The sequence below is a fragment of the Lepidochelys kempii genome, chromosome 8 (genome assembly GCF_965140285.1).
Source record: "Lepidochelys kempii isolate rLepKem1 chromosome 8, rLepKem1.hap1, whole genome shotgun sequence".
NCBI classification, from domain to species: Eukaryota; Metazoa; Chordata; order Testudines; family Cheloniidae; genus Lepidochelys; species Lepidochelys kempii.
The window spans coordinates 72,390,552-72,413,296 of NC_136387.1; the positions used below are offsets into that span (position 1 = coordinate 72,390,552).

Sequence of the window (22,745 nt, forward strand, 5' to 3'; positions counted from 1 at the left end):
CTGGTGCTGTGACTGGCATGGTGCACAAACAATCCCAAGCAGAACTGAGAATATAGTGCCTAAAACTTTAGGAGAGCAAAGGGAGTGAGTTTTGCATCTTAAATTTTGCTTTCCATCGTGACTACACAGACAATGGTACATCCAAGTGTTTTATCTGCAGCTGTGCCCTTCAGGGTAGTCTTGTCCACACCCATGGAGCGCTTGAGCCAGATAAGCAGAAGAGAGAAGAGGACTCAGGATGAACAGCAAGCAGGAAAATTGCCTGGGAACCATCCAAGAGGAACTATGGTCAGTGCTCTTGAGGTAGATACTGCATTAGTGGGGCTGTGTTGTCAGCTGGTGGGGTGAGTATTTGAGTGTCTGTCTGCTGTGACCATTTGTTTGACTATGTTTGCTTAGTGCTAACTGTAGGGACTGCTTGACTGCATGCTTGTTTGTTCGAAAAGTGTGACTTTGGAGAGCTTTGTTCCTGGTGAGTCCTAAGTAGTTGACTCAAGTGTGAACCAGGTGAGGCTTCAAGCCTAGGCAACATGCTTTGAGCCAGCAGACTTATAAAAAGGCAGCCAGTTGCCAACCTAGTGAGGAGAAGCAAACAGGAGTTTGCCTGTGAGTTCACTTAGGGAGAGAGCCCACAGATTTTTTGCCTTTCAGGCTTCTGGGAACAGTAAATACCGGGAAGTAGAAAAATGTAGAATCAAATTAAGTAAAAATCTTAAATAAATCCACACGCTCTATAGAATCTCTATGGATAGCAATTCCATGCTCTAATAGATCCCTACTGTTATATTCTTATTAATCAACCACCTGACCAGAACAGTGATAGTGACGATGAAATGATAAGGGAGATTAGAGACGCTATCAAAATAAAGAACTCAATAATAGTGGGGGATTTCAATTATCCCCATATTGACTGGGTACATGTCACCTCAGGACGAAATGCAGAGACAAAATTTCTTGATACTTTAAATGACTGCTTCTTGGAGCAGCTGGTGCAGGAACCCACAAGAGGAGAGGCAATTCATGACCTAGTCCTCAGTGGAGTGCAGGATCTGGTCCAAGAGGTAACTATAACAGGACCGCTTGGAAATAGGAACCATAATATAACAATTAACATTCCTATGGTGGGAAGAACACCTCAGCAGCCCAACACTGTGGCATTTGATTTCAGAAAGGGGAACTATGCAAAAATGTGGAGGGTATTTAAACAGAAATTAAAAAAGTACAGTGACTAGAGTGAAATCCCTGCAAGCTGCATGGGCACTTTTCAAAGACACCATAATAGAGGCTCAACTTAAATGTATAACCCAAATTCAAAAACACAGTAAAAGAACTAAAAAAAGAGCCACAGTGGCTTAACAACCTGTAAAAGAAGCAATGAGAGATAAAAAGGCATCTTTTTAAAAAAGTAGAAGTCAAATTCTAATGAGGTAAATAGAAAGGAGCATAAACAATGCCAAATGAAGTGTAAAAATGTAACTGGAAAAGCCAAAAAGGAGTTTGAAGAACAGCTAGCCAAAAACTCAAAAGGTAGTAAAAAAAAGTTTTTTAAGTACATCAGAAGCAGGAAGCCTGCTAAACAACCAGTGGGGCCCCTGGATGATAGAGATACAAAAGAAGCACTTAAAAACAACTAAGTCATTGCGGAGAAACTAAATGAATTCTTTGTTTCAGTCTTCATGGCTGAGGATGTGAGGGAGATTCCCAAACCTGAGCCATCCTTTGTAGATGACAAATCTGAGGAATTGTCACAGATTGAAGTGTCATTAGAGGTGGTTTTGGAATTCATTGAGAAACTTAATAGTAACAAGTCACACGGATCAGATGGCATTTACCCAAGAGTTCTGAAAGAACTCAAATGTGAAACTGCAGAATTATTAACTATGATTTGTAACCTGTTCTTTAAATCAGCTTCTGTACCCAATGACTGGAATACAGCTAATGTTTAAAAAGGGCTCTAGAGGTGATCCTGGAAATTACAGACCAGTGAGTCAATACCGGGCAAATTAGTTGAAACAACAGTAAAGAATAAAATTGTCAGACACATAGAAGAATATAAATTGTTGCGCAAAAGTCAACATGGTTTCTGTAAAGGGAGATCATGTCTTAGTAATCTATTAAAGTTCTTTGAGGGGGTCAACAAAACATGTGAACAAGGGGAATCCAGTGGACACAGTGTGCTTAGGTTTCCAGAAAGCCTTTGACAAGATCCATCACCAAAGGCTATTACATAAATTAAGTTGTCATGGGATAAGAGGGAAGATCCTTCCGTGGACTGAGAACTGGTTAAAAGTCAGGGAACAAATGGTAGGAATAAATGGTAAATTTTCAGAATGGAGAGCAGTAACTACTGGTGTTCCACCAGGATCAGTCCTAGGACCAATCCTATTCACCTTATTCATAAATGATCTGGAGAAAGGGGTAAACAGTGAGGTAGCAAAGTTTGTAGATGATACTAAACTGCTCAAGATCATCAAGACCAAAGCAGACTGTGAAGAACTTCAAAAAGATCTCACAAAACTAAGTGATTGGGCAGCAAATGGCAAATGAAATTTAATGTGGATAAATGTAAAGTAATGCACACTGGAAAAAATAACCCCAAGTAAACATACAATATGATGGGGGCTAATTTAGCTACAACTAATCGGTAAAGAGATCTTGGAGTTATCGTGGATAGTTCTCTGAAGACGTCCATGCAGTGTGCAGCGGCAGTCAAAAAAGCAAACGGGATGTTAGGAATCATTAAAAAAGGGATAGAGAATAAGACTGAGAATATCTTATTGCCCTTATATAAATCCATGGTACACACACATCTTGAATACTATGTACAGATGTGGTCTCCTCATCTCAAAAAAGAGAAACTGGCATTAGAAAAGTTTCAGAGAAGGGCAACTAAAATGATTAGGGGTTTGGAACGGGTCCCATATGAGGACAGATTAAATAGATTAGGACTTTTCAGCCTGGAAAAGAGGAGACTAAGGGGGAATACGATAGAGGTATATAAAATCATGAGTGGTGTGGAGAAAGTGAATAAGGAAAAGTTATTTCCTTGTTCCCATAATATAAGAACTAGGGGCCACCAAATTAAATTAATGGGTAGCATGTTTAAGACAAATAAAAGGAAGTTCGCCACACAGAGCACAGTCAACCTGTGGAACTCCTTGCCTGAGGAGATTGTGAAGGCTAGGACTATAACGGTTTAAAAGAGAAAGGATGGGTAAGGAATGATGTCCCTTGCCTCTGTTTGTCAGAAGGTGGAGATGGATGGCAGGAGAGTGATCACTTGATCATTACCTGTTAGGTTCACTCCATCTGGGGCACCTGGCATTGGCCACTGTCGGTAGACAGGATACTGGGCTGGATGGCCCTTTGGTCTGACCGAGTATGGCCATTCTTATGTTCAGGGTGGATAAAAATCAATGGATTTTAAAAAAAAATTGATTTTTTTTGTATTTAAATAGTTTTTTTTCCTCAAAAAGCATCTTATCAAAAAAATCCAATCTAAAAAGAGTTTTAATTAAAATATCTTTGAGCTATAATGTATCTCCTCATGGAATAGGGATTATAAATTCTAATTCTATAGTATGAGACAATACATTCATGTAATTTTTAAGAAAAGTTTTGTAAATGAGTTCCAATAGTTCATGGATTAGGAACCCAATTTTATGAGGTTCCAGATGCTTCTGTATAGAAAGATTAACCTAAATAATCTATCTACCCAATGGGACTCAATGCTCAGTCTAGAAGATACCATCAGAGATGCTTAGTTTTACAGTTCTCAAACTGTGGATTTGTGTTTCCAGAGATAACATGCTTGTTAACAGCAAAAACGTTTTAAAATAAATATATAGAGGTGAGAAACAACAGACCTCAACCCTACTGTCCCTCTGCAAATTTGTGTACATAGAGTCACTCCCTTACCTCTCTCTAAGAAAGTGCGACCTTCCAAAAAGTTCAATGAATAGAAGATTGTTGGGGACAGAATAGATCTGGACAAGAAGTCTGGAGATAAATGTGAGAAGGGAGGGACAGGCAGTAGAAACAAAAGTGAAACTGTTTGAGCAGCACATTCCAGAAGTCTTGAGGTCTTCATTGATTTGAGATCTACCATACATTCTCTCACTAGAAGGGAAAACCTATAATGGCAGAAGGCTGTAAAAAGAGACCCAGTTTGGGAATATTTTAATGAAGTTCCTCTATCTGTGGGTAAGACAGGCATGCGTGCAAAATGCAAACAGTGCACCAAAGAAATGCAAGGCCTGATTGCCCGAATGAAACATCATCACGAGAAGTGTTCCTTTTCAGGAGGAAGCTGCGTTGAAGATGATGAAAGGAACATATCTGAACATGCAGGATCTTCAAGTTGGTAAACTTTTTTATTTCATACTTCTTTCTTAAGGACTGCTTGTCTTCCTTCTGGACTATTCTTGAATTCTCATGTTTGAGCAAAAAATATAGTTCTTACTCTCTGGTACTATCATTTTAGATGCAGTGGTGATAAAAAATAAATAGCTGAAATAGGCAGAACTTCCTTCTAAAATTTCACCTTTAAAGTAGTACTGCGTGTCAGTGAATGCAATGAGTAATACTAAATGAGCAGTATGGTAATAATAATTAAATAACTGCATTGACTTATTTTGTTTCGGAGAATCCATCCTTAACATAGAGGATTCTCAAGACTATCCGCCTTCAAGATCACCATCATTTTCTATAGTTTCAGAGTTATCTGCCAATGATAGTGTTTCAGTCACATCATGTATTTCACATAGCCACAGTATATCACCTGTAGCAAAAAGAAAAAAAAAAAAAACCACCTCCATCATCTCCAGAAACAACCATAGATAAGTTTGTGATAAGAACCAGCAGATTACAAAAAGAGGTAATTGATGAAAAAATCTCCTGGTTTGTTTCTGCAACAAACTCTCCTTTCCGCATGATTGAGAACCCACGCTTCGTTAACATGGTTTAGTCATTAAGACCAGGATACAATCCACCCAACAGAGTAGATGTTGCAGGCAAATTGCTGGATAAAGTGTATGAAAGAGAAATTGAGCAGTAGGGAAAAGGTCTAGAGAGTAAAACTGTTAACCTGAGTCTTGATGGGTGGAGCAATGTCCACAATGATCCTGTTGTACGTGCTTGTGTGACGACAGAAGAAGGGAATGTCTTCCTTACAGAAACAATTAATACATAAGGAAATGCACACACAGCAAAATACTTACAAGAAGTAGCAGTAAAAGCTATAACTGTGAAAAAAAATTCAATTGTCTAGTACGCAGCTTGGTCACAGACAATGCTGCAGATGTATCCAAGATGAGAAGAAATTATTTAGAAGAGAGTCCCAAGCTAATAACATACGGTTACAGTGCTCATTTGATGCACCTCCTAGCAAAAGACTTCAGTGTTCCAGAAATAAAGGCTAATGTTGTTGAAAGGGCAAAATACTTTCATAACAACCACTTTGCAGCAGCTGTTCTGAAAAAAGTGGGAGGAATCAAGCTAACTCTCCCACAAGATGTGCGATGGAACTCAGTAGTGGACTGTTTTGAATACTATATCAAGAACTGGCCTATCGGAGGACAGTTAGTGCCATCTATTTTTTTACTATTTTGTTCACAGTCACAGCCGAAGTTCCCAACATTGGGCTTAATAGAAATGTTGAACACATGCGGAGTACCCTGAAGCCTATTTCTGCAGCCTTGAACAAAATGCAGGGAAATAGCTGTTTTATTGCTGACAGTGTTGAAATTTGCATATTTCTCTCTTTAAGATCTCACTCGGTTCCTTCCAATGACAGAGTTAAATTACAAGCATTAAAAAAAAGAATGGGACAAACACTATCTCCAGATCATTTTCTTGCAAATATTCTCAATACCAGGGTCAAAAATTCATATGCTTGTTTTGTTAAAATGTTACATATTTGTTTTAGTTAAATAAAACAATTTAAAATGTCTGTCTGGTGATGTTCTCTTCCCAATACAGCATGGCAAGAAAATCCTCCAAATATTAATGATTAACCTGTTGAACTGGAGATCAATATTTACGAAGTCATTGGGAGGTAAACTGCTTCAATTACCTTTGGTAATTGAAATAACCAATCATTCATTTTTTGATATCGCTGTAAAACGAATCTGAAAATTTTTCAAAATAAATCACTTTAAAAATGTATAGTGTGTACCTTCTAAAAATGAAACCTACATCTATCTCTGAATTGTGAAGAATATGTAGTAAGGTTATAACAACTAACAAGAATGCACTTTTATATAGCAATCCATGATTAAATAGAGTCTTCCTGACTAGTGATTTAAATCAAATCCACCCTGGTAAATACATCATCTGAAGAGGCTCTTGATACATTACAAGGAAAAAAAATATGGGCTATGAGAGATCAGCTGCACAGGATGTGTCCTATATGTCTTTCTCCCAGAGGATAGAAGCGATTTCCTTCTGCACAAAGTGCAAGCTGGTCTCCATACTGCAAGAAAAGGTTAAAGGACTGGAGACCAAAGTATCGACCCTGCATTGTATCGGAGAAAATAAAGACTTCCTGGAGAGAAGTCAAGATTTGATACTGCAAGCACAGTATGCCCAAGAATCGGCGACAGCAGTGCAGGGGGGACTGAAGAACAGGGAAGAAAACTGCCAGTGTGTGACCTCCAGTAGAAGAATGAGAGCCAGTATACCCCCAACACATATAGAGGAAAAACAACTGCTTTTAGGCTCTCTGCACAGGTACTATTGTTGAGAATGCCTTGGAAGAGTCATCTGAGGGAAGGCTCCAGGAGACCGCATTGACCAGAAGGCATGGGATGCATTGTCATAGGGACGGGAGTTCCGTGACCACCAACCTCAAGAGGAGGAGAAGAGTCGGGGTGGTCAGGGACTCCCTCCTAAGCGGGAGAGTCATCTATCTGTCGTCTGAGACCAGGAATCCTAAGAAGTGTGCTGCTTGCCTGGAACTAGAATTCAGGATGTGACAGAGAGTTTTCCGAGATTCATCAAGCCCTCAGACCTCTACCCCTTCCCACTTATCCACATGGGCACCAACAATACTGCCAAGACTGACCTTGAGTGGATCACTACATGACTCTGGGAAGAAGGATACAAGCGTTTGGGATGCAAGTGGTGTTCTCATCCATCCTCCCTCCGGAAGGAAAAGGCCTGGGCAGGGACCGTCAAATCATGAATGTAAATGCATGGCTATGTATGGTAATGGTGAGAAGGTTTTCGTTTCTTTGACAGTAAGCTGACGTTCCAGGAAAGAGGATTACTGTACTAGGATGAGCTCCATCTACCAAACACTGAGAAGAGCATCTTTGGACATTGTCTGGCTAACCCAGTAAGGAGAGCTTGAAACTAGGTCTGATGACAAAAAACTGGACAATTCACATCTAAGCTCAATTAATGAAGTCAAGGGGAAGGGGCTAAATTCTGGAGAAGGGACTAGAAACCACAACTGCATTAAAAAGGCAAGAAGAAAAGCAACAGGACAGTCTTCAAAATATCTTCAATGTCTGTATACCAATACAAGGAGTATGGGGAATAAGCAGGATGAACTGGAAGTCATGGTATATGTAGAAAATTAGGACTTAATTGGCATTACAGAGACTTGGTGGAACAACTCCAATGACTGGAGTACCAGCACTGAGGGATATAGCTTTTCCCAGAAGGATAGGAATAGGAAAAATGGAGGTGGTGTTGCACTGTACATCAAGAATGCATAAACTTGCTTTAAGGTCCAAGAGGAAGTGAGCTGCAGACCTACTGAGAGTCTCTGGGTGAGGACAGAAAAGGAAAAGAACAGTAGCGATGTTATGGTGGGGGTTTATTATAGACCACCAAATCAAGAGAAGGAAGTGGACGAGGCATCCTACAAGCAGGTAACAAAATCAGCTGAGATGAGCTAGTATTAATGGGGGATTTTAACTTTCCTGATATCTGTTAGAAGACGATTACAGCAAAACACAGTATGTCCTGCAAGTTTTTAGCATGTATAGGGAACAACTTTCTGATTTGAAAAAGTTAAAGAAACAGTGAGGAAATCATCCATTTTTGATCTGGTGTTGACCAACAGGGATGAATCAGTTGCGAACATGAAGGTGGTCAGGAATTTGGAAGGAAGTGATCAGGATTTCATAGAATTCAAGATCCTAAGGAAAGGAGGACATGAGAACAGCAAAACTGGATTTCAGAAAGGCAGATTTCAACCAACTCAGAGAAATGATAGCCAAGGTGCCATGGAAAGACCAATTAGGAAGAAAAGGAGTCAAAAGGGGCTGACAATTCCTACAAGATATTAGTGGCTCAATATCAAGCTATTCCTATGCAGAGGAAAGATAAGAAGAGCCACAGGAGGCCAATATGGCCACACCAGGAACCTTTTAGCTATGGAAAAACCAAAAGGGATACATACAGGAAACGGAAGGAGGGGCATGTCACCAAGGAAGTATACATGGGAATAGCGCGTACAGGAACAAAATCAGAAAAGCCAAGGCAAAGACTGAGTTATAGCCGGCAAGAAATGAGAGAGACAACAAGAAGGAGATCTACAGATAAAGTCACACAATAAAAGAAAGATCATGAATGGCGTGGGCCTACTGCTCAATGGAGGTGGTGAGCTGGTAACAGAAGATTACAGGAAGGCGGAGCTGCTCAGTGCCTACTTTGTTTCAGTCTTCTCACAATAACTTTGTTCGTTGTCCAGTCACGTTATCATTGCCAGTAAAGGGGAAGGGATGCAGATAAGGATAAGTAAACAATACGTCAGATCTTCTGACTAATCTGAATGAACGCAAGTCAGCAGGGCCTGATGCGGTTCAGTTCAGGATGCTGAAGAAATCTCGAAGCCACTGACAAAATTCGCAAACTCATGGATGACAGGAGAGGTCCTGGAAGACGGGAGAAGCGCTAACACAATGCCCATCTTTAAAAAGGGGGAGAAAGGAGGAGCTGGGGTCAGTCAGCCTGACCTCAATACCTGGGAAGCTACTAGAGCAATGTATAAAACATTCAATTTGCATAACCCTGCGTGGATACAAAAAGGTGTATCTGCATCTGATCCGCAAAAATTGTCCGTGGATAGCTGGGGACTTGAGGGCTCTAAACAGCTCCACAGGTCACTGTGCAGCAATGACACAGGACTGTGTCAAGCCCGCAACCGCCCATCCCAGCACCACTTCCCCAGAGACCTCCTGCCCTGCCACAGGCTCCGCCCCTGCCGTACCTGCTGTGGGCAGGGAGGCTACAATTCTATGTAGTGCTGCCCTCCCCATGGGGAGAGGGCTCGGAGACCCTCACGCAGTTGCGGATACTCTAATGCACGCAGCTATAGCCGCCTGCTCATTTAAAGAACAACCACAGCTTCAAAATAGCACTTGGCTCACGGCTCACTCCCTTCTGGGAGTTGTAGTTCACCTCCTCTTTCCAAGCAAGCTGGCGACTACAACTCCCAGAATGCCCAGCCTGCTGCTGCATGATTCAGAGAGCCAAGCTGGAGCCTGCAGACTGGGTGACAGCCGCTCCATTTGGGTGAGTCTGTGCTGAGAGCCCTGTGCAGATAAAAGAATTTGTATTGCATCCAAGCTGTGATGCGCAAAAATGGTCTGCCAATATCCACAGATACAAAGCAGACAGACGTAAATTTGCGGGGCTCTCTTAATTTGTAGATACCCGGTAGATGAAGGGGTAATCACTAGCAGCCAACATGAATTTACTAAGAACAAATCATGCCAAACTAATTTGATTTCCTTCTTTGACAGGGTAACTGGTTTGGTGGAGAGGAGGAATGCAGTGGACATAATATACATGGACTTTAGCAAGGCTTTTGACACAGTTCCACATAACATTCTGGTAAGTAAGCTGGAAAAATGCAAACTCAGTGAAACTACCATTAAGCAGAAACATAACTGGTTAAATGACCTGGATGTAGGAATAAAGGGCATACGGATCAAATTTGCAGACGACACAAAGCTGGGAGCAGGAGAGTTGCAAACACTTTGGAGGATAGAGCTAAAATTCAAAGGGATCTTAATAAATTGGAGAACTGGGCTATAAACAACAACATTAAATTCAACAAAGCCAAATGTAAGGTGCTACACTTCGGGAAGAAAAACTAAATGCACAAATACAGAATGGGGGATAACTGGCTTGGCAGCAACACTGCTGAACAGGATCTGGGAGCTGTGGTGGATCACCACCTCAACATGAATCAACAGTACGATGCTGTTGCAAAAAGAAGCAAATGCAATTTTAGGTTGCATTACCAGAGGCATAGTACTCAAGTCACAGGAGGTGATAGTACCATTCTATTCAGCACTGGTTAAGCCTCAGCTGGAGTACTGTGTCCAATTTTGGTCACCAATGTATAGAAAGGACATGGAGAAACTGGGAAGATCCAGAGGCATATGACAAAGATATATCAAAGATGATCAAAGGGCTGGAAAGCAAGCCATATGAGCAAAGGCTGAAGGAACTGGGTATGTTTAGCTTGGAAAAGATGAGGCTGAGGTGGGGAGAGGGGGACATGAGAGTATTCTTCAAATATTTGAAAGGCTGCCGTAAAAAAGATAAGAGAAAAACTTAGGACAAGAGGCAATGGGTTCAAATTACAGCACAGCAGATGTAGATTAAATCTCAGGAAAAACTTCCTAACTGTAAGAACAGTAGGTCAATGGAACAGACTGCCAATGGAGCTTGTGAAAGCTCCTTCACTGGAGGTTTTCAAAAGGAGGTTGGATAGCCACCTGTCTTGGATAGTTTCGACTCAACAAATCCTGTATCTGGGCAGCAGATTAGACTAGATGACCTTGCGAGCCCCTTCTAACCTTATGATCTATGATTCCATGACATGTTCAATGAGATCCTGCAAGCCCGCTGCATTGGACCATGAGCACAGGGCCTGGAGGATGAACATTGCAGATAGTCTAGAGAAGGAAAGACTGGTAAAGGAGAAAGGCCCAGGAGTCCCAGCAGGAAAAAGGAGAGGGAGATGTACCAGAATATAATAGGGCTTCTCAGGCAGCAAACACAGATCCTACAGACTCTGGTGGACCTGCGGGTTCAACAACCCCAAGTTCGCCTCCCTCTGCAGCCCATTGAAAACTCAATATTGGGATCTCCCTATACCCCTCTCTTCCTCCCCCACCAACATTCCACATGGCATCAAAGATCAATGCACTCTCCCTACCACTCCGCCATGGGAGTCATTAAACACAACACAACTTCACATACACAGACTTGCAAAAGCCCTGGTAGATATATGGGGTAGCTGAAATGGACATCAATGTTCTTTCTCTTCGAAAGTTCTGTTCTATTAATTTAGAAAGTTTTATTAAAATTTTCAATGTATGTGTTTTAAAATCGCAGGGGTTCTTTTGCACTGATGTTGTTACATAATACAGTTCTATTATTTGGAACATAATTCATCTTTATTAATTCACAACATATGCTGCTGAGTGCTCAGCAGTTCAGAAAGCAAACAATTACCTGTTACTGCACTGTATCATACAACTCAGAGGATCAGTCACAAACCAGAATAATAGGTGAGCTGACAATGTTACATTCCTATGTAGAGTAATCACCACACAATTCCTACCAGGCCACAAAAGAGCGGGGCCAGATAGAGCATACAACACCCCCACACATTACTGCACTCACGGTTAAAATTGCCTTTCAAAGCCTCCCTGAGCTGTATAGCTCCGTGTTCACCTCTTCTAATAGCCCTGTTCAAATTCAGCAGACAGCCACTCCACCTCTGCCCTCCATCCCGGCAGAAACTTTTCCCCTTTTGCTTCACACATATTATGCAGCAGGCAGCTATAAACATTGGGATATTTTTTTCCCTGAGGTCCAATCTTGTGAGTAGGCAAAGCCAGCGACCCTTCAAATGACCAAATGCACAGTCAACTGTCACAATACCTGCTGAGCCAGTAGTTGAATCGTTCTTGGTGCTGTCGAGGTGACCAGTCTATGGCTTCATGAGACAGGGGAGCAAGGGGCGGCATTTCAATATTGCCAGTGTCAATATGTCAGAAAGGAAAAATAATCCATGCTTGTAGCTTTCTGAACAGTCCTGCGTCCTTAAAGACGTGTCATGCACCTTCCCGGACCCAACACTGATGTCGGTGAAGCGTCTCGACTAATCCACCTATGCTTGCATAACCATAGAAAAGTAGCCCTTTCTATTGATGTACTCAATGGCAACATGGTCTGGTGCCAAAATAGGGATATGCATGCCATCTATTGTTCCACCAAAGTTCAGAACCCCACAGCTGCAAAGCCATCCAGTATGTCCTGCAAATTGCAGAGTCACAATCCTGCACAGCATGAGGCATTTCAAGACTCTGTACACTCGCATGACAACAGCCCCCGCGGTGGATTTCCTGACTCCAAATTGATTTCAGACAGGTAACAATCTGGTGTCCCAAGTTTCCACACTTGTGAGCACCACTCACTTCTCCACTGTCAGTGCAGGTCTCATTTTGGTGTCCTGTGCTGAAGGGCTGGGGTAAGCTCCCTACACAGATCCAGGCACATGGCCTTGTATATCCAAAAGTTCTGCAGCCACTGCTCATCATCCCAAACCTGCATTACGATGCGATCCCACCAGTCAGTCAGTGCTTGTTTCTGAGGTCCAGAAGTGGTGTTCCGCCATCTCCATCTGTTCCATGCATACCGCCAACAACATTCAATTGATTCTTGCTATGTCCCATGACAATCTGTCCTTCAAGGAATCGTTATGCCCCCCACACCGCCATTCAGGTCTTCTTGCGGCTATGCAAATACTACAGGATCGTGAACCCTGTGCTTTAAGTGCTCCTGACAATAGTACAGAATTGTGCAGGCTTCATGCTTCTGTCTAAGATGGCAGACAACAAGGAGGGACAAGCGGGTTTGTGGGATTTTGAAAAAAAGACACGAAAATTATGGGATACAGATACAATTATGGGATGGAGACAGTTGCAAACTGGGACATTGACCCATGCTCCCAGTCAACGCATGCGACTCATTTTGGCCCCATCATGCATTGCCAAAACTCCCCAAAAATTAGCGAGCTGGATAGTGTCGAGTTGCACAGTGAGATTGCCTACCCATTGTGCACTGTACTCTGCATTGACACAAGTACTCCTAGTGAATACACGCACTGCCAGCACAAGGAGTCAAGTATGCACGTGCACAAGCGATGTGCTAACTACAGCAGCTGTATGCTGATGTAACTCAAGTCAACATAAATTTGTAGTGTAAACATAGCTTTAGTCTGGCTCACTTATAAGAATATAAGAATGGCCATATTGGATCAGACCAATTGTCTATCTAGCCCAGTATCCTGTCTTCTGACAGTGGTGAATGCCTGCTTCAAAAGGAATGAATAGAACAGGGCAATTATAGAGTGATTCATCCCATGTCATCCAGTTTGTGGCAGTCAGAGGCTTAAGGAGACCCAGAGAATGGGGTTGCATCCCTGACCATATCGGCAAATAGCCTGTTAGGGGTCTATCCTCTATGAACTTATCTAATTCTTTTTTGAAGCCAGTTATACTTTTGGCCTTTACAACATCCCCTGGCAACAAATTCCAAAGGCTGACTGTGTGTTGTGTGAAGAATTACTTACTTTTGTTTGTTTTAAAACTGCTGCCTATCAATTTCATTGGGTGACCCCTGGTTCTTGTGTTCTGTGAAGGGGTAATTAAAACTTCCTTATTCACTTTCTCTACACCATTCATGATTTTATAGTCTTAAAAAAGAGGCAGCTAAGATCTAACAGTGCCATTCTTTTTAATCTTTCCTCATATGAAAGCTGTTCCATACCCCAATCATTTTTGGGGTATGGAACTTCTCTGTCTTTTCCATTTCTAAGATACCTTTTTCAAGATGGGGCGATCAGAACTGTACACAATAGCTGTGGGCATACCATGGATTTATATAGTGGCATTATATTTATTTATTATCTATCCCTTTCATAATGGTGCTTAAAGTTGTTAGCTTTTTTGACTGCCGTTGCACATTAAGCTGATGTTTTCAGAGAACTAATCACAATGACTCCAAGAGCTCTTTCTTGAGTGGTAACAGCTAAATTTAGGCCGCATCATTTTGTATGTTTAGTTGGGATTATGTTTTCCAATACGTATTACTTCGCATTTATTAACACTGAATTTCATTGGCCATTTTGTTGCCCGATCTCCCAGTTTTGTGAGATCCCTTTGTAACTCTTCGCAATCTGCTTTCGACTTAACTATTTTAAGTAATTTTATATCATCTGCAAACTTTGCCACCTCACTGTTTACCCCTTTTGCCAGATCATTTACAAATATCTTGACCAGCACTGGTCCCAGTACAGATCTCTCAGGGACACCACTATTTACCTCCCTCCATTCTGAAAACTGACCATTATTCCTATTGGTTTTCCATCTTTCAGCCAGTTTCTGATCCATGAAAGGACCTTCCCTCTTATCCAATGACTGCTTAGTTTGCTTAAGAGCCTTTGGTGGGAGACTTTGTCAAAGACTTTCTGAAAGTCCAAGTACACTATACCCACTGGTTCACCCTTGTCCACATGCTTGTTGACCCCCTCAAAGAATTCTAATACATTGTTGAGGCATGATTTCCCCTTATAAAAGGCATGTTAACTCTTGCCCACCATATCAGGTTCATCTATATTTCTGTTCTTTACTACAGTTTCAACCAATCTGCCTTAAGTTAGGCTTACTGGCTTGTAATTGCTTTCTTCGAAGACTAGCTCTTATTCTGTACTTTCCCTGTCTGTGCAAATAGATGCTTTTTCCCTTTAAAAACACATACCACAAAGTCTATCTTAAAGAAAAGAAGAAGAGGTGCACGCCTCTTTAACACTATCAGGTGCCCATGACTATTTCCCTGTATATAAATTACTCTAGATCTCTGACCTAATTTTTGAGGCTTGTTCTCTAAAGGCTCCTCCCTTTATGACTATTGTAGTTTGCCAATCTTGCTTAAGCTCATGACACTACATCTTCCGCAATCAGATAAACAAAATAAATAGCCTCACTGAAATGTTTACAATTTCATAGGCAGATGGATATCAGGGAATTTCACATTTATTTTAAAACACACTTCAGATAAGTGGCCTCAATTTGCTCTGAACATGTCACATCAACAGCTATACTTATCAACATGAACAACAACTTAGAATTCTAAGAATGTGATGGTCTTACAATGAAGGAAAGTGTTGCCTTTAAGTACCCAGAATGTAAAACAAAGGATCCTTTCAAACAATACATGATTAAACAGGAATTATTTCATTACTCATGACTCAGGGCATTCCTAAGAGACTGATACCGAAAGGGGTTAAAGTGCTGAACTTGTGCAGTTCAGTTGTTTCTAGTACAGCTGAAACTTTATTTTATGGAGTGCTACTTTCAAGAGTCTACTTCATAATGAAAGAATGTTGCTGTGTTTACTCCACAATTCCAAATATGCTCTTCAACAATATACACACTAGAAAACTCTCATCTGTTCAGAAATCGTGCATGTGGCAACATATTTGTCTGTAGAGTTCAAGGCTAGCCCTGTGCCATTGTTCCCTTCATGCTAACTATATTGTTGTCGCATCCAGCTCCCACGAAGTATTGATCCGATTCCTGAATGCAAAATTCATTTCAAGAGTGAAAGAATCAGAGGGCTAACTGAAATTAACTATATGAAAGTTCTTCAGTTACAAGAAGTGTACCAGTGAGGAAATCGGAGTTTGGAGGTAAAAACAAAAAACCGCAGCGAACTTCTGCTCTCAGATCTGCAGCTCAAAACTTCATTCCCATATTCTGCTCCCATTACAGCTATCCAATTCTTGTTGACCTCATCTGCAGTTGTTTGCAGGTAGGGAGAGGGGGAAAAATCAGCTTTTAAGGTCAACATGCAGCAATGAGAACAGAATGTTGCCCAAACATTATTTCTGAGAGAATACATCTGTTGGAATAATCTTTAGAATAAGTATATATCACTATATTAATCTACCACCCACTTGACTGGTCTTGATAATTATAACAGATTCTCTCATTTCTAGTCAGTTTCCAACTTAAAGTTTTCTGTTTATTAAAGCATATTTCCATGACAAAATGTCAGCTGACAATCACTTATTAAAATCTTGCAGTGCACTTCAACTCCACGAATTAACATATGTCATATTAACAGGTTGCCAGTTTATCATCAGCTAGATTCACATCCTACCTTCACGCCAACTGCAACATCAGTGACAATGCTGTAAAAAAAAAAAAAAAACAAGAAACCTGATTTAACAGTAAGAAACATGCCCGAGTTTTCAATCCACAGATTGACTCTCAAAATAAGTATGATTTCCCCATAAAACTCAACTCTTAATATATTTTAATTAACTTTAGTATTTAAAAACATTGGTGGCTCTGCCTATTAAAACAGCAAAGACCACCTCCTCAAAAGAGGAGAGGGGTCAACAAAAAACAGAACAGGAATGGGAGTGGGCTCAAAGGTTCAGAATAGAAGATATCCAGAAGGCACACTGAACAGAGAATCCCTGAGAGTGCCCACAGCTACAAAAGGTGTCCATGATGTCAGTGAACACTACCCAAAGGAGCTCTGTCTGGACACAGAACTTAAGAAGTGAGAGGAAACAGGTCCCACAGTCAGAGAGGAAACACATCCATCTAGCCTCCTCCTTCTAGAGTCTGACAGATACCCATTTTGGCCAATGCCGGAAAGTCTGAAGAGGGGGTCTCTGAACTTTGTGGGACAATGGATAGGGTGAGAATAGGAGGATTTAAGGACAGGTGTAGTACGTAAGAGAACCTTTTTGTTCATTCTTTAACAGTGATCCTTACAGAATAGTTCAGGGCAGAAAGTGATTAATACTATTTCTGAACTGAAAATGATGAGCACATTGAAGGCTAGATCCTACAAATGGCACCCTACACCCATGTGGAACAACAGCACAGACATGCTCTTATAAGAACATATGAATGGCCACACTGGGTCGACCAAAGGGCCATCCAGCCCAGTGGCCAATGCCAGGTGCCCCAGAGGGAGTGAACCTAACAGGTAATGATCAAGTGATCTCTCTCCTAGATCCATCTGCAGGATCTAGCCCTGGGTAGGCAGACTATAACAACCCAAAAGAGAATATAGCCAGGATACCCGAATTAACACAAATATCATAAAATGTTAAAAACAAAAAGTGGTAAGTACAGCATGCCACTTCCATAGGTTTCAATGTGCGGGTAGCACAAAGGATTAACTTTTTAGACAGAGTTTGTAATACCACCATTATGTTGATAAGCAATCATAAAAAGACTTTAAAATCAAACTACCAATAGGTTATACTTTTATCACACAAACACAAGAGATTGTTTTATTGGTCTCAAAAGAGGGAGGCAAATTAAATGGGAGCAGTAAAATGCAGCACAAGTACAAGTGTTTATGCTGACAGTAGCTATAAACACCAGCCAAGGTTCCCAGCCCCAATGAAAAGAGGGCCTTGTGTATAACTACCCACCCAAGCTCCCTGCCACGAATGAAGGCCCTTGCTGTCCCATATGGTTGACGCCTGCAAACCATTCCCTACTTGGGCTTTGGCTGCCTGTCTCCAGTATACACAAAGGCATCTTTCTACCTTAAATAATAAAAGCCAGGGGCCTATTAAGCAGCTATTGAAAACAAAAGAGCTTGACATCTGCCTCCTCCTGCCGCTGCTCCTCCTCCTCCTCTCTGGCCAGCTCTAAAAAAAGCAGGGGTCTTGTTCAGAGCGTTTCCCCTAACCCCACAAACGAGGGGAAGGGGATAAGAGAGAGGGGAATGGGGACACCCCCCTCCCACCCCATTTACAGGGCCACAGAATGAACAGGGCGCCAAATAACGGCTCACACAGCCCTGGGTGAGTCAGGAACGGACCCGCCCCAGCCACGCATCTGAGTCCGCGTTATACAGAGGCTCGCCCCCGCCTCCCGCCCCCATCCTCACTGGGCCCCAGTCGGTCTCCAGCTGCCCCACAGGGAGGATCCAGGAGCTAATCCCCATTATTCAGTGGGGTGTGCTGGGAACCCTGCTCCTCCCAGACACCCACGGGCAGGGGAGCGAGCCCCGCTCCGCCCAGCCCCCGACGGGAAGGCAACAATAAACCGGCAGGCGCGGCGGCGGCACCCGCTCCCCCACCGCCCAGTTACTCACCCGTCCATCGCCGAACAAGACAAAGCGCTGGCGAGCAGGGCAGGGAGCCGCGCGGGCAGCGAGAGGAGAGAGGCAACGAGAAAATGGCGGCCGGGCCCCCACGGAAACCGCCGAAGGTTGCCGAGTGCCAGGCTCTGCTCCCCATCAGATTGGGCTCCCTCGTTGTCACTGGGCATGCCCGTGCGATCTGCGCATGCTCAGTAGCCGCAACCCCTCGTCTCCTGCCTGTCTGAGCCAAACTCGTCTCCCCTCGGGGGGCGGGGCAAAGCAGGCAAAAGATGCAGGGCGTTTTCCCAGCCTTGCTGCCCACAAGGCCCACCTCACATCTGTCTCCCAGCTCTGCTGACTGGAGGCCCGCTCTTTGGATTTCCCTCAAAGTCTGGCTCCTGTAGCTGGGGAGAGACTTCTCAGCCCTGCTGCCAGGCTGAGTCTGAGAAGAGACACTGGCCAGATCTGATGCATGGGGATTTGGATTGGATTCTGCAGGCTCCAGCCCTGGTGCCAGGCATCACTTGTTGCAGGAAGAGACTGTCCAAACTTAGTGCCACATCTCCTTCATTTCTGGGGCGGGAGAGAGAGTAGTTAAAGTCTTTCTCCTCTTGTAATGGAAAATTTTGGAGAGGAATTGCCATCAATAGTCCATCTTCTGTAGTATCCTGCCTCTCCAATTCGCCAGTGCAGGGTGCTTCAAAGGCAATCTCATCATGCACCTAATTTTGCAACAGTATTCCAAAGGAGAGGAAAGAAATTCTGCCTGTTTTAAATTGATAACCATTAGCTTATGTCCTGAAACACGAGCAGTGAAAAGGTAGACATGTTATTGCACACAACATAATAATTATTGCAGCTAGTGCAGTTAGTCGTAGATATCAACCACTCTTAAGACACATGATGAACAAAAAAGCAAAAACATCAAGCATGCTATAATATGTTCCCCTCTCCCCCCAAGCAATTAAAGATTGCACACAATGGCTCGTACTTCCCTGTACCAATGTCAAAGCTGACAACAAAAATACTTTAATTGGTATTAGGATGAACATATAATTTAAGGCCTAAATCCTGTATTGTACAATATGCAGGTGGATTAGTGCACATTATGCAATACATGAGAGTCATTAGCGTTATTGGTCAATGATCCTTCTGAAGTCATTGGGACTCCTCAAGGCCACAACAGTCCTGCAATGTTGTACATTGCAGGATTTGGGCCTAAATCTAAAATAGGTATATTTACACTACACAGCCATTAAATAGCGTGTTTGGTTTCACAATGTTGCAAACTCTCTCTGTTGTAGCATGAGTCTTGCAATATTTGATGTTTTACTTATATCTAAGGCTCCTGGAGACAGCTGATTATGGGAGAATCTCAGCTTTTATTTCTTTGAAAAAAATAAGTTTCTAGCCTTTGTAATTATGGAGAAAAACTTAAAAAATGTGAACCAAAGGCTCAAAAACCAGCAGGGAAATAAAAATAACTCAACATGCATTTTGTTTAAAAAAATATTCTCACGATTTTTAAGCCAATCTCATGATTTCTTGGGTCCTGCCTCATGGTTTTGGTAGGGACGTGCTGGGCACCGCTTTCTGTGGCTCCTATTGGCTGGTAACAGTGAACTGCGGCCACTGGGAGCTGCAATCAATGTCAATAAACAGTCTTGCGGCCCGCAGGTTGCCAACCCCTGGTCTACTCTTGTTCAACCGACTTTGATAGATGTAGTGTGAATGTAAATACTGCATGACCAGTGTCAACCCGAACAGTTCTCCAGCCACTATCCCACAATGCCCCAGTCCCCACTACAGTGACCGCTCTGCTCATAATTTAAAACTCTACAGTTGAGAGGTCACATATACTGAAAGCCTTCCCCCGACCCTTTTAAAAAAAAATTTAAAATGTACTTTGCTTGTTGCCCACCTTGGCGAACATACTTAGCAGCTCACCTTTGTGAGTGTGTCCACCCAACAATGACCACACACACACACATAAAGAAAAGGAGTACTTGTGGCACCTTAGAGACTAACCAATTTATTTGAGCATAAGCTTTCGTGAGCTACAGCTCACTTCATCGGATGCATACCGTGGAAACTGCAGCAGACTTTATATACACACAGAGAATATGAAACAATACCTCCTCCCACCCCACTGTCCTGCTGGTAATAGCTTATCTAAAGTGATCATCAGGTGGGCCATTTCCAGCACAAATCCAGGTTTTCTCACCCTCCACCCCCACACACAAATTCACTCTCCTGCTGGTGATAGCCCATCCAAAGTGACAACTCTTTACACAATGTGCATGACAATCAAGTTGGGCTATTTCCTGCACAAATCCAGGTTTTCTCACATCCCCCCACCCCCATACACACACAAACTCACTCTCCTGCTGATAATAGCTCATCCAAACTGACCACTCTCCAAGTTTAAAGCCAAGTTAAACCAGAACATCTGGGGGGGGGGTAGGAAAAAACAAGAGGACACAGGCTACCTTGCATAATGACTTAGCCACTCCAAGTCTCTATTTAAGCCTAAATTAATAGTATCCAATTTGCAAATGAATTCCAATTCAGCAGTTTCTCGCTGGAGTCTGGATTTGAAGTTTTTTTGTTTTAAGAGAGCGACCTTCATGTCTGTGATTGCGTGACCAGAGAGATTGAAGTGTTCTCCGACTGGTTTATGAATGTTATAATTCTTGACATCTGATTTGTGTCCATTTATTCTTTTATGTAGAGACTGTCCAGTTTGACCAATGTACATGGCAGAGGGGCATTGCTGGCACATGATGGCATATATCACATTGGTGGATGTGCAGGTGAACGAGCCTCTGATAGTGTGGCTGATGTTATTAGGCCCTGTGATGGTGTCCCCTGAATAGATATGTGGACACAGTTGGCAACGGGCTTTGTTGCAAGGATAAGTTCTTGGGTTAGTGGTTCTGTTGTGTGGTATGTGGTTGTTGGTGAGTATTTGCTTCAGGTTGCGGGGCTGTCTGTAGGCAAGGACTGGCCTGTCTCCCAAGATTTGTGAGAGTGCTGGGTCATCCTTTAGGATAGGTTGTAGATCCTTAATAATGCGTTGGAGGGGTTTTAGTTGGGGGCTGAAGGTGACGGCTAGTGGCGTTCTGTTATTTTCTTTGTTAGGCCTGTCCTGTAGTAGGTAACTTCTGGGAACTCTTCTGGCTCTATCAATCTGTTTCTTTACTTCTGCAGGTGGGTATTGTAGTTGTAAGAAAGCTTGACAGAGATCTTGTAGGTGTTTGTCTCTGTCTGAGGGGTTGGAGCAAATGCGGTTGTATCGCATAGCTTGGCTGTAGACAATGGATCGTGTGGTGTGGTCAGGGTGAAAGCTGCAGGCATGCAGGTAGGAATAGCGGTCAGTAGGTTTCCGGTATAGGGTGGTGTTTATGTGACCATTGTTTATTAGCACTGTAGTGTCCAGGAAGTGGATCTCTTGTGTGGACTGGACCAGGCTGAGGTTGGTGGTGGGATGGAAATTGTTGAAATCATGGTGGAATTCCTCAAGGGCTTCTTTTCCATGGGTCCAGATGATGAAGATGTCATCAATATAGCGCAAGTAGAGTAGGGGCTTTAGGGGACGAGAGCTGAGGAAGCGTTGTTCTAAATCAGACTTTGTCCTTACCCATAACTATTTCACATTTGGGGACAATGTATACCTTCAGATCAGCGGCACTGCTATGGGTACCCGCATGGCCCCACAGTATGCCAACATTTTTATGGCTGATAATAGTAATAGATGCACTAATGCCTGGAGCAGGCAGGAAGAACTCGATTTCCTGGGCCTGTGAGGAGAAGAGGGTATGCAAGCACAGATATGGAACAGCCCTAGAAACATGGATATCTCTGAGTAGATTGCATGGAGGATGCAGGCTAAGGAGTGCAATAAGGATCAGCAACAATACCACATAAAAGTAAAGGACCTTCACTAGGAATACCACAAAGTGAGAGAGGGCAACAGGAAATCTGATGCTGCCCCACAGACCTGCTGCTTTTACAACGAACTCTGTGCCATATTTGGTGGTGACCACACCAGCACCCCACGGACCACTGTGGATACCTCAGAGGAGCCCAAGACGGAGACCACTGCCTTGAAAAGCAAGGAGGAGGAGGAGCAGGAGTAGGGAAATGCAGTGGGGGACTCCTACCATGCCATGAGCCAAAACCTGTTCGAAACTCCACAGAACTCTAGCCAGTCTTGTCAAGTGAGCTCAGATGAGCCCACTGATGAAGGGAAAGGGAGCTTAGATAAATGTGTGCAGGCAATTTTCCTTACTTTTTATTTTATTTACTTTTCCTTCCTCTTCCCCCTTCCCCATGCCATTTAAAGATGACACCCAGACCATTCCCATATTATAAAACAAAGGGACTGATTTTTCACCGTTTTACTCTGACAAGATAAGTTAGGAAGTAAATTCAAGCCAAATTCTCAAACAATACTATATGCAGAGTTGGTGTAGCCATGTCAATCCCACAGTACCAGAGAGACAAGGTAAGTGAGGTAATATCTTTTATTGGACCAACTTCTGTTGGTGAGAGAGACAAGCTTTCGAGCTTACACAGAGCTAGTCTTCAGA

General features: G+C 42.7%; 1 protein-coding gene across 6 annotated transcripts in view; it reads right to left on the reverse strand.

Annotated features, from left to right (window-relative positions):
* PTBP2 (polypyrimidine tract binding protein 2) overlaps nt 1-18,357 on the reverse strand; it is an 87,475-nt gene extending 69,118 nt beyond the window's left edge. For 3 of the 6 annotated variants that reach the window (XM_073356968.1, XM_073356967.1, XM_073356965.1), the window contains exons 1-2: nt 18,166-18,356; nt 16,198-16,228 (exon numbers count right to left, since the gene is read on the reverse strand). In XM_073356968.1, the coding sequence (XP_073213069.1) occupies nt 16,198-16,228; nt 18,166-18,341 (207 nt within the window). In that variant the 5' untranslated portion in view covers nt 18,342-18,356. Of the gene's footprint in view, nt 1-16,197; nt 16,229-18,165 lie in introns of all 6 variants that reach the window. The other 3 variants (XM_073356969.2, XM_073356971.1, XM_073356970.2) reach the window with 3 other exon arrangements.
* Nucleotides 18,358-22,745: the final 4,388 nt, after the last annotated feature.